The sequence below is a fragment of the Gorilla gorilla genome, chromosome 4 (genome assembly GCF_029281585.2).
Source record: "Gorilla gorilla gorilla isolate KB3781 chromosome 4, NHGRI_mGorGor1-v2.1_pri, whole genome shotgun sequence".
Classification (NCBI taxonomy): domain Eukaryota; kingdom Metazoa; phylum Chordata; class Mammalia; order Primates; family Hominidae; genus Gorilla; species Gorilla gorilla.
The window spans coordinates 136,511,250-136,524,154 of record NC_073228.2 but is presented as its reverse complement, the minus strand read 5'-3'; the positions used below and the strand labels follow the sequence as shown (position 1 = coordinate 136,524,154).

Genomic DNA, 12,905 nt, shown 5'->3' with positions numbered 1-12,905 from the left:
AATATCTGGTTTTGGTCTTTAGTAGCCACGAATATATTATTTTATTTCAAAATTTCTTCTAGAAGCATTACTTTTCCAACTTGCCATGGAGAGTATCGTGTAAAAGAACTGAGGCTTGGGAACTAGGATATTAAGGTCACATTCTTGGCTTTCATCATAATTTCCTCTGTGATTTTTCTGGGTCTAAGTGTGCATAACGCATAAAAAAATGAAGACTCTGAAGATGATGAGCTCTTCTAGTTAAAAATCTGATTTCCCTGATATAGGAAAGAGATTTTAAATAGCTAAGAGTACTTAACCAAAACACAGGATTAACCATTTGTTAGGCTTTATAAATTAAGTTAAAATTCACTTTACTATATCCTTTAGAAAAGCCTGGGCATTTTTTCATTCAGATTTCTGTATAAATTCAAGAAGACATGAAAACTCTACAAGGAAGGGTTTAATAAATGAGAGGCCTGGATTTAACCAGCTGAGGTGGTTGACAATCTAAGTATTTGCCTAGTACAACCTTTTATACCAGTCTAGTGCCTTAGCATCAACAAGGTTCTTACAGCATTCCTAAGGCAACTAACTCTAAGGCAGTCAAGGCAGGAATAAAATCTTTTCTGCTGTACCAGGAAGGTAGCAACTATGATAAGTAACAATAAGACCAGATAAAGGAAGAATGAGGCTCATCTTTCAAAAGAAATGCTCTGGTGGACACATAATTACAAATGAGAAAATCTAGAATGAATCTCTGTGGATAAATCACTCTGGCAACAACTCCATTGACAATATTATAGACTGTACAAGCTCTGACCCAGACAAGGTCCACAGCTCCATATTCTTTATGCTTAGTACCACTATTCTGTGCAGTAGGCTAGCAGATGTATGGGAACTAAGCACGTTCAATACTGAATAACTAAGGCCCATCACTACAGTGTGATTACCAATTCTATATCACTTCTTCAGTAATAAAGTTCTTAAGGCCATGAAATATAATTGTATCAAAACACTGTTCACCTTCTAGTAACTCTCAAAGGATACCAGGCTGAGGCTAAAATTCTTTTAAAACAGGTATTTAATATTCTTCACATTCTAGTAATAAAGACGTTTATTTAAACTGAAGATTATTTTAAAAGCATACCTTTTCATTTGCAAAACCTGCATTTGACCCATTTCCTTCAAATGTTGTTTTCTTTCTTCTTCAACTTCTTTTAGTTCCTCATTTCTTTTTCTTAAAGTAAGGTTATCTTGTAGCCACCTTTCTTGTATCTAAAGGTAAACATTAAATTAGTTAACAAAAATAACCAAGTTACTAACATGAAATCCGTAACAGGCAACTGGTGACAGCAAGTGCCATTTCTGTCTTACTTAGAATCATGTGAAATTCAACAGAGGGAGAATAAGCCAGTGTGAAGGAATCTACAGGTCTGGGGCAATCTGGATGGCCCATCCCCATCCAGGTATTACACAGTCACAAGTGTAATACCTCCTGTAGCGCAGCTTTTACTGCTCTTTCACAACCATAATCTAAAAACCAGGTCTACTGTTTGATGGGGAGTCTCATAAAGATTTGAGCATATATCTGTGTACTTATTTACTTATAAAGTATTACAATATTTAGTAAAAATGCTATGAAATTGTTGTTCACTTAAAAACATACAAAACAGACATTTTAAATGGTGAAATTAAAAATATAACTAGATATTTTAATACCTACATCCCCAGTGGATCATTTTGCCTAGGAACCCCATGATAAAGCCTACTGACCTGAAAGATTATAAGAGATCAATACTACTACTGAAGTCTTCCCCAACTTTTTCGTCCTAGTTCTGTCTCCCAACATGTACCAAGACCATTAGAACCTGTTAGGTATATGTTACCTACAACTTCTACCTTTAGGTTGACAAATAGTAATCACTCAAGGCAGTAAGAAGTGCCACAATAGTAGCATATATCTATGAACTTGGTACTTTCTTAGCCACTGAAATGAAATTTCAAAAAATTGGCTGTTCTTGTTGAGTAGTTTTGTCCTTCAAAAGAGACTCAATAACACTTAGCAGCAGCAGCAACAACAACAAAATTATTTCAGTGGTTTTCCTGGTGATTAAAATGAACTATGTTGTCAAGAGACAATCATTAGAAAACAGTTTGTAAGTTGATTCTTTGGAATTTAGAGGGAAAAAAATTTCCTGCAGAAAGAAGGGTGATTTGGCCCACAAATCATGTGTATAGAAAACTTATTCCAAATTTGGAGTAAGGATTTCTCAAAGAGGGGGCTGGGACCCTCCTGCAATAGCCCTTGCAGCTAAGCTAAACTCAGTGACATGGGAAGTGAGAGAGATGGACAGACCTGTGGCAATATCTTGCACCAACAGTAAAGGCCAGGGACTGGTAGATGAGAGAGGGAAATCAAGGATTTCTCTCACATGCTTAATGTTCATATCCAATCCTGCCCATCTATGCGTGACTATTTTTAGAGTTTTTTTTTTTCTTTTTTAACAGTCACAAAGTAAGGCTACTTTCATTTTTCCTGGAAATAATATAAACATACAATTTATCCACAAGGTCCACATCTACGGATTCAACTAATCATGGATCAAAAATATTGGGGAAAAAAAAAGGAATAGTACAATAAAAAAATACAAATTTAAAATAATACAATATAAAAACTACATATCATTTACATATTAATATCAAAAGCAATCTAGAGATTAAAGTATATCAGAGGATATGGATAGGCTATATGCAAACACTAGATATGCCATTTTATATAAGGGACTTGAGCATCCTAGATTTTGGTATCTGTTTTATCGGGGGATCCTGGAACCAATCCCTCCCAGAGATACTGAGACAACTAAATACGTATCTACTAAAGGCATTATTATAGGCAGTTAAAGGTGACTAAAATGACATGGTTATAAATGTCCTTTGTTGCTAAAGCAATCTAATGTACCACTGTAGCTGCTGTGACTTACCAAGGTTCTACCATGGGGTACTATGCTTGTTGTTCCTTATTAGGAACAAGGGAATGTGCTACTACTTACTTTCATCTAATACCCCAGAACATTTGAATTTGTTTTCACGATTGCATGAAAGGACTCTTTAAAGTGCTATCACATTTTTAGATGAGATTGATTTTTGGCACAAAATATTGTTGCTGGTCTGTCTACCTGCATTGTTACTAGACAGCTAGGCATTTCTTTCTTTTAGGTCAGCTTCCATTATTCTTCTAGTTTTGAAAGACAGTATATACCACATCAAGAGTGTAATGCTTTGAAGTCAGATACATCTAGGCTCAAATCACAGTGTTATTACTTTTAAACTGGATAACTTTGGGCAAATTAGTTTAAATTCTCTGAACCTCAGTTTGCTTATAACATGGTCAATAATAATACTATCTATCATAAAGAACTATTGTGTGGCTGGGCGCGGTGGCTCATACCTGTAATCCCAGCACTTTGGGAGGCCAAGGCAGATGGATTACTTGAGGTCAGGAGTTCGAGATCATCCTGGCCAACATAGTGAAACCCCACCTCTACTAAAAATACAAAAATTAGCCAGGCCTGGTGGCACTCGCCTGTAGCCCCAGGCAGGTTGAGGCAGGAGAATCACTTGAACCCGGGAGGCGAATGTTGCAGTGAGCCGAGTTTGTGCCACTGCACTCCAGCCTGGGTGAGAGAGCAAGACTCCATCTAATTAAAAAAAAAAAAAAAAAAAAAAGGACTATTGTGAAGATTAAAGGAATGAGTGTATGTAATCAGTATAGTGCCTGACTCAATAATTGCTAATAAAATGCCTTTTGGGTCAAATCTGTCCTTTGTACTGTAAGCAGTGAGAATTCCAATTATAGTCTACAAAATGTATCAGAGAAAGGAAGGGAAAAAAAATCAGATGCAGTTATAGTATACCACAAATGTTTTTCCATTCTACTAGAAATTTGATAGTGCAGGGTCCAGTTCTACCTGTTACTACTTTTTGTGACCTTGGACAAGTCAGGTCACCTACAGTTCTCTTCATATATTCCTTCAGCTGAAAACTGAGAAAGGCAGTTAAGTTTCCAAATTATTTTATTCTGTGGACTAAATTTAGCAGGGCTTAAATCAGTACGTAAATAAGTGACTGTTAGGCTCCTCAGCTCTTAAATATTAACCCCAATCATCCAACTCAGATGACAGTTAATGCATGCAGCTGGTCACCTATGGAAACATAAAAATTAGCTGCATTCTAGATACCTGTGACAGAGTGGCATGCTGAACAGATTACAGTCCAATGTCCACCAAAAGTCTGGCTGGGAATAACACCACTTCTAGAAGACTGCCTGAAAGCTATGCAGTCCATCCAGTGCTGGCTCAGTTATTGACAGCTAAAGGGATATATTAGAACCTCTAAGGAATTTCAACAAAACACACATATCTCTGCCCAAACCCCCAAGATTCTGATTTACTGGTGTGGATTGGAGACATAGACATATATATATATATATTTTTTTGAGACAGGGTCTTGCTCTGTTGCCCAGGCTGGAGAGCAGTGGCGTGGTAAGGGCTCACTGCAGCCTTGAACTCCCCAGCTCAAGCAATCCTCCCACCTCAGCCTCCTGAGTAGCTGGGACTACAGGTGTGCACCATCACACCTAGCTAATTTTTTTGTAGAGATGGGGTTTTGCCATATTGCCCAGGATAGTCTGGAACTCCCAGGCTCAAGCAATCTGCCCGCCTCAGCCTCCCAAAGTGCTAGGATTACAGGCATGAGCCACTGTGCCCGGCCAACACATGTATTTTTAATAACCTAAGTCATTTTTTAAAAACTGAGATGTAATTAATATTCCACAAAATCCACTGTTTAAACATGTACAATTTAGCAGTTTTACTTTATTTACAAGGTTATACAACCATCACCACTATCCAATTCCAGAGCATTTGATCATCCCAAAAGGAAATCTCATATTCAATAGCAGTCACTCTATTCCTTCCTCACCTCTAGCCCCCTGGAAACATTAATCTGCTGTCACTGGATTTACCTAATCTGTACATTTATTATAAGTGGAATCGTACATTATGTGACCTTTTGTGACTGGCTTCTTTTGCTTAGCATGTTTTTAGGGTTCATTCATGTGGTAGCATGTATCCTTTTTATGGCTGAATAATATTCCATTGTATGGGTATACCATATTTTGTTTATCTGATCATCAGTTCATGGCCATTTGGGTGTGTCCGTATTTTGACTATTACAAATAATGCTATGAGCATTCTTGTACAAGTTGTTGTGGGAACATATGTTTTCAATTTTCTTAGTTCTGTACCTAGAAGTGGAAAAACTCAGATGATTTACAGGTGCCCCTAGCTAAGAACCTTTGCTTTCTAAACATTAACATTTACTTCAGGCTTCAATCATACCACCCTCTACAGAACCTCGTATCAAGGAATAATGATGCTGAGATACACTGTATTTTTTTTAAAGCCCTGTGAAGTCTGTTGAAGACTATACAAGTCTTCCTTTCTATGAATAGAGACATTTTCCTGTAGTCAGTATAGGAAACTGGTTTTCTTTTAGCATTGACACAATGTGAATCTTGACTAATTGTGACTTTTTTTTTTTTTTTTTTTTTTTAAGATGGAGTCTGGCTCTGTCACCCAGGCTGGAGTGCAGTGGTGCGATCTCGGCTCACTGCAAGCTCCACCTCCCAGGTTCACGCCATTCTCCTGCCTCACCCTCCTGAGTAGCTGGGACTACAGGCGCCCACCACCAGGCCTGGCTAGTTTTTTGTATTTTTTACTAGAGACGGGGTTTCGGCGTGTTAGCCAGGATGGTCTCGATCTCCTGACCTCGTGATCTGCCTGCCTTGGCCTCCCAAAGTGCTGGGATTACAGGCGTGAGCCACCACGCCTGGCTGTTTTTGTTTTTGTTTGTTTGTTTGTTTGTTTGAGACGGAGTTTCACTCTTGTCACCCAGGCTGAAGTGCAATGGCATGATCTCGGCTCACTGCAATCTCTGCCTCCGAGGTTCAAGCGATTCTCCTGCCTCAGCCTCCTGAGTAGCTGGGATTACAGGCGCGTGTCACCACACCTGGCTAATTTTTCTATTTTCAGTAGAGATGGGGTTTTACCATGTTGGCCAGGCTAGTCTTGAACTCCTGACCTCAGGTGATCCGTCTGCCTTGGCCTCCCAAAGTGCTGGGATTACAGGCATGAGTCACTGCGCCTGGCCTCCTCTCTTTGACTACTAGAATCTTTAGCAAGCACATCAGACTTCATGCATACTTTTTATACACTTCTCTCCTGGTTTCATTACTTTCTTGCCCTTATTTCTACACTGCCTTGTTTTCCCATTAATTTGAAATACATTTATCTTTGCTCTATTGTATATAACTAAGTAAATAATTTCTGGAACAAGGAAGGTTACAAAGTAAACTAATACCATCAGATCCACTAAGTTTAGACCATCACTTTAAAAGGGGTCATAGATCATTAACCTTAACAATTTCGTATATATATACAGAGAGCTGCTGCGAATTTACAGATTGTGATTTTTATATAGGCAACTACATAAAAGCTAGTGATAATTATTTTGTTATATATGCATCATAAATTTATACAGTTATTCAATATGTATTAGGCCAGGCAGAGATTTGATCTCCCTTTGACTGATATTTCATATATTTGAAATTCTTGGTGGTACAGAAAGAGACCCAGCAGAAAACTAATGTAACTAATCTTCCAAATGATTTTAAGCAACCACTTATAACCAAGTGGTTAAGGCATTCAAATAGTAAATTTTGTTTAAAACAGTAAGAACAGAGAAATGGTATAGTTTTTAAAGGCATTAACTACCATGCTTGCATAAAGCATGTGATGATGGCTTCTTAATATGATTTTGATTATACTACAGAAATTAATTTCTTTAATAGAAAAATAAATGATACAGGAATCAACTGGAAAATGACTTAATATATAAATATTTTCCTTACAGATTACTTTCAAGATTATTAAACCTTAATCCGTCTTTTGTGAATTTATGCTACATAAAGATATGTTAGAATAAGAAAAGATACAGATACATGTTAAAGATGTTCACTGTCACACAGTTTGTGATAAGGAAATGAAATCAATCTGAGTAAGTGCTGGTATATACACAAAATGGACTATTTTATAATCATTAAAAAGAATGTGATATATCTGTGAGTTGATAGGTAAAATCAAATTATGTTAAGTGAAAAAAGGTACAGAATAACATGATACGACCCCATCCATAAAAGTAAATTTAAATATATATATATATATATATATATATATATATACACACACACACCTAAATTTATCTACCTATCTGCTGGTATATGAATAAAAAACTTCTTTAAGAACAAATAAGTGTAACAGTTAATGACACGCAGAAGTAAGATTGAGAATTAGGAGAAGGGGAGGAACACTTTTATGCCTTTATGTTCGAACTTTTACCACGAGTCTTTTACTGAAAATAAAAATAAAAAATAAATGAAGTAAGAATGTTATTGGAATTATTTTTCTTTACTTTTTGCATTTCTTTTTAGAGATAGAGTCTCGCTCTGTCGCCCAGGCTAGAGTGCAGTGGTACAATCGCAGCTCACTGCAACCTCTGCCTCCCAGGTTCAGGTGATTCTCATGCCTCAGCTTCCCAAGTAGCTGGGACTACAGGTGCGCGCCGCCACAGCCGGCTAATTTTTGTATTTTTAGTACAGACAGGGTTTCACTGTGTTGGCCAGGCTGGTCTTGAACTCCTGGCCTCAAGTGATCCACCCGCCTCGGCCTTCCAAAGTGCAGGGATTACAGGTGTGAGCCACCATGCTTGGCCTCTTTCCTTTTTGCATTTCTATTCAATGGATCTTCTATTGAAAATAAAACTATAGAAAAGAATGTCATAGGTGTAAGTGATATCATAAGCAAAATAGACCTACCTTCTGTGTATCAATATCTTGTCTCATGATTCTCATATCTTCATTTATCTTTTCTTTGTGTTTCTCGCATTCACTTAGTTGAGCTATTACTTTATTAAGTTCAGTTTCTTTTTGCTACAAAAAAAGAAAATTCTTTAAGCACATGAAATAAAAATACAATCAAATAAATAATTTTAAGTTTTAAATTACCTTCTTATAGTCGTCTTTCCCATCTTGAATATAATTCTCAATGTCTTTCATATAGCCATGAATATTTTTAACCTTCTCTTTAATATCATTCAGCTGTAGAAAAATATTCATTAAATTTACACTGGTTGTACTTAAGGGCACATAACAGGAGAGCACAGTAAAACACTGGCTGGGAAGTTATGAACCTTGGGTTCCAGTTTCCACCACTACTGAATTTTATGATCGCAGACAAGTCCCTTTCTCACCTATAGGACTTGATTAATTAGTCTCATTTCTTAACTTCTATTTTAGATCAAGCAGAAAAATAATTTACATCAAATCCTTGTTCTAACAAGAATTTCTAATGTCAAAAATATACCATGAATCTGAAAATACTATTTATCTTATGCTATTTAATTTCATGTGAAATAAGTGTCCGACATGGTGCTATGAACATAAGTTTAATACAGATATTTGATAAGTAAATATATAAATGAAATCTTACTTTATCCTGTGCTATTTTGTTGCTTGTATTTTTTTTGTTGATTAATTCTTCTTTTTCTTGCTGGAACTTTTCCAATGTTGTTTCCAAAGGGCTTACCTGCTCTTTAGCATCCTAAAAATATAAAAAAGATAAAGCATTATATAATATTCCATTATCTTACTTTAGGTGTCAGACTTCACAGTCTTAATAAAAGCACTTTCTATGTGCCAGGCTCTAAAAGTCAACTCATTTGCTCCTTTCAATGACCCTACGAGGACAGTACCATCATTTTCAGTCCTATATTTCAGATGAGCAAACAGACACAGAGAATGATTTGTCCAGGGTCACAACAGCCAATAAATGAAGCAGCCAAGATTTTAACCCAGTCCAGCTCCAGAGTTCACGCTCTTAACCACTATGCATGCTATACTGCATGCTATACTGCATGCAACCACTAATTTGATTCTTAATCTAGACCATGTGCTCCCAATTATATTAGCGTGTGGCTTCAAGCATGAGTTTTCATGATTTTATAGGTGCCCGTCACTGCTGCATGATCAAAGAATAGGAAAGCTCATTCAGTCCAGACTTTTCTTTTTCAGATGAAAACATGATGGTAAAAACACTTCTGTCCTTAAGCTTAGCCTGCTAAGGCTATGCAAATATTTCATGGTAATAAAAGCATACTGTTAAACTAATGTTGGTGTCTCCACATCTATTTTGGAAGGAACGGGGCTTTCAAGTAATAAACTGTTTTACTAAATAGAAGTCCCCATTATTTAGCCTTGTAACACTACATCTACAACACAGTTATATGATAACCACAGTTCAAAACAAAGGTCCTCAAGCACTTTAAGATTCTGAAGTACTCAGTGAATCTATAGAGGTAGATACAATTACTCAGTAATTACTTCAATATAGGTCTATTTTATCATACTGGGAAGTGGTATGGTGTGTTAGGAAGTCAAATGCCTTCAGTGTTAGAAGATCTATCAGAAAATCAACTCTGCTTCCTATTAGCTGCATAAACTTAGGCACTCATGAGACATTTGTAAATCTCAATTTTTCTATAAAGAGATTTCATCATCTAAATAGGGTTGCTGAGGCACTGAATGGTTCAATGTCAAAGTGCTTTATAAATAGTAAAAAATTATACGGATGCAAGTACTATTTTATATTATATTCTGAACCTCTGATATTTTGTAATCTAAAATTATTTAATAAAAATTTATAGTAATTATTCAGTAATATACTTAGTGCTTCTTGAATGAGTACACATAATTATATAAACCTAGGTAAGATTGTTTATAACTGTTTATAACTGGTTGAGTCTTAGATGTGATTAATCTATATAAGGGATGTCAAATGCATTCCAGTGGCAACTGAGTGCCTGCTCACTGTATTGGTAAGGGTTCTGAAACCACATCCGGAATCAAATGGAAAGAGTGCTATGACTGAGAGTGTCCGCCATAGATAAAGGATCTGCAGATAAGACAAACCTCCTGTACAAGCAGGAATCCTTATACAGAATTAACCAACCACCACCTGACCACCTCCAATAACATTTACTACTTAACCAGGCAGCCAGTTCTTCCTTATTATGGCAAACTCCTTCTTCCAGAAATCTTTACTTACTAGTACAAGTTCTATCACTTAGGAACCACACAAATAATTATTATACCATTTTCATTTGATCCTCATGATAGCTAGTTTTCAAAGGGAATGCTTCCAGTTTTTGCCCATTCAGTATGATGTTGGCTGTGGGTCTGTCATAAATAGCTCGTATTATTTTGAAATACATTCCATCGATACCTAGTTTATTGAGAGCTTTTAGCATGAAGGGGTGTTGAATTTTATCAAAGGCCTTTTCTCCATCTATTGGGATAATCATGTGGTTTTTGTCTTTGGTTCTGTTCATGTGATAGATTACATTTATTGATCTGCATATGTTGAACCAGCCTTGCATCCCAGGAATAAAGCCGACTTGATCGTGGTGGATAAGCTTTTTGACGTGCTGCTGGATTCGGTTTGCCAGTATTTTATTGAGGATTTTTGCATCGATGTTCATCAGGGATATTGGCCTGAAATTTTCTTTTTTTGTTGTGTCTCTGCTAGGTTTTGGTATCAGGATGATGCTGGCCTTATAAAATGAGTTAGGGAGGATTCCCTCCTTTTCTATTGTTAGGAATAGTTTCAGAAGGAATGGTACTAGCTCCTCTTTGTACCTCTGGTAGAATTCGGCTGTGAATCCGTCTGGTCCTGGACTTTTTTTGGTTGGCAGGCTATTAATTACTGCCTCAATTTCAGAACTTGTTGTTGGTCCATTTGGGGATTTGACTTCTTCCTGGATTAGACTTGGAAGGGTGTATGTATCCAGGAATTTATCCATTTATTATTTTCTAGTTTATTTGCGTAGAAGTGTTTATAGTATCCTCTGATGGTAGTTTGTATTTCTGTGGGATGGGTGGTGATATCCCCTTTATCATTTTTTATTGCATCTATTTCAGTCTTCTCTCTTTTCTTCTGTATTAGTCTTGCTAGTGGTCTATTTTGTTGATCTTTTTAAAAAACCAGTTCCTGGATTCATTGATTTTTTTGAAGTGTTTTTCGTGTCTGTATCTCCTTCAGTTCTGCTCTAATCTTAGTTATTTCTTGTCTTCTGCTAGCTTTTGAATTTGTTTGCTCTTGTTTCTCTAGTTCTTTTAATTTTGATGTTAAGGTGTCGAATTTAGTTATTTCCTGCTTTCTCTTGTGGGCATTTAGTGCTATAAATTTCCCTCTACACAGTGCTTTAAATGTGTCTCAGAGATTCTGGTACATTGTATCTTTGTTCTCACTGGTTTCAAAGAACATCTTTATTTCTGCCTTCATTTCGTTATTTAACCGGTAGTCATTCGGGAGCAGGTTGTTCAGTTTCCTTGTAGTTGTGCGGTTTTGAGTGAGTTTCTTAATCCTGAGTTCTAATTTGATTGCACTGTGGTCTGAGAGACTGTTATGATTTCTGTTCTTTTGCATTTGCTGAGAGTGTTTTACTTCCAATTATGTGGTCAATTTTAGAATAAGTGCGATGAGGTGCTGAGAGTGTTTTACTTCCAATTATGTGGTCAATTTTAGAATAAGTGCGATGAGGTGCTGAGAGTTCTGGCCATTACACTAATAAAGAGCATTTCATATTAAAGAAACATGGGCTGGGTGAGGTGATGTATGCCTGTAATTTTGGGAGGCCAAGGCTGCATTGCTTGAGGCCAAGAGTTTGAGACCAGCCTGAACAACATAGTGAGACCCTGTCTCTACAAAAATTTTAAAAATTAGCCAGGCGTGGTGGTGTGTGCCTGTAGTCCTATCTACTTGAGAGGCTGAGGCAGGAGGATTGCTTGAGCTCAGGAGGTTGAGGCTGCAGTGAGTGAGCTGTGACTGTACCACTGCATTCCAGCTTGGGAGACCGATGAAGACTCTGTCTCTAAAAAAGAAGAATAGGGCGGGGCATGCTGGCTCACGCCTGTAATCCCAGCACTTTGGGAGGCCAAGGTAGGCGGATCACCTTAGTTCAGGAGTTTGAAACCAGCTTGTCCAATGGCGAAAACCCGTCTCTACTAAAAGTACAAAAATTAGCCAGGCATGGTGGTGCACGCCTGTAATCCCAGCTACTCCGGAGGCTGAGGCAAGAGAATCGCTTGAACCCAGGAGATGGAGGTTGCAGTGAGCCGAGATTGTGCTACTGCACTCCAGCCTGGGTGACAGAGCGAGACTGTCTCAAAAAATAAAAATAAAAATAAAAAAATAATTAAAATAATTTTACAAAAAACATGTATGGATATTCTTACCTTTATCTCTCTGTACAAAGACTGAACTTCAGTGGATAATTCCACAGTCTGCTCCTCCAGTTGCTGACGACGTTGCAAATTAGTGGATATCTGAAGTTTCTCAGATTTTAGCTCATTTGTTGTACTTTTTAGATGTTGAATCTGTTCCTGCTGGTCCTGTATAAGCTTACGATTCAATTCAATCTTACTAGAAACTACACAAAAACATATTATCACAGTAATTAATGTAAGGGCATAGAAAATACTATTTGTATCATTCTTTCCATTTTTATCAGTCTATGGAATCCACAAATGCTACTTCTGTGGGCCCCACCCACTGCAACAAATATATAATGAGAACCCTGCTAGTTCTCAAATCAGCTTGATGTCCCCTGCTGGCCACTCACAGGGAAAGCTTACAGGGCAGGTATGAATGAGAAAGAATACAGCTCATGGCCAGGCGCACTGGCTCACACTTGTAATCCCAGCACTTTGGGAGACTGAGGCAGGTGGATCACCTGAGGTCAGGAGTTCG

General features: G+C 37.3%; 1 protein-coding gene across 4 annotated transcripts in view; it reads right to left on the bottom strand.

The window, feature by feature from the left end:
* The window catches only part of RAD50 (RAD50 double strand break repair protein), an 89,469-nt gene that overhangs the window by 27,163 nt on the left and 49,401 nt on the right, over nucleotides 1–12,905 (bottom strand). For all 4 annotated transcript variants that reach the window (XM_019027582.3, XM_004042473.5, XM_055386572.2 and 1 more), the window contains exons 16-20: nucleotides 12,392–12,585; nucleotides 8,589–8,699; nucleotides 8,105–8,197; nucleotides 7,916–8,029; nucleotides 1,130–1,257 (exon numbers count right to left, since the gene is read on the bottom strand). In XM_019027582.3, the coding sequence (XP_018883127.1) occupies nucleotides 1,130–1,257; nucleotides 7,916–8,029; nucleotides 8,105–8,197; nucleotides 8,589–8,699; nucleotides 12,392–12,585 (640 nt within the window). The remainder of the gene's footprint in view (nucleotides 1–1,129; nucleotides 1,258–7,915; nucleotides 8,030–8,104; nucleotides 8,198–8,588; nucleotides 8,700–12,391; nucleotides 12,586–12,905) is intronic.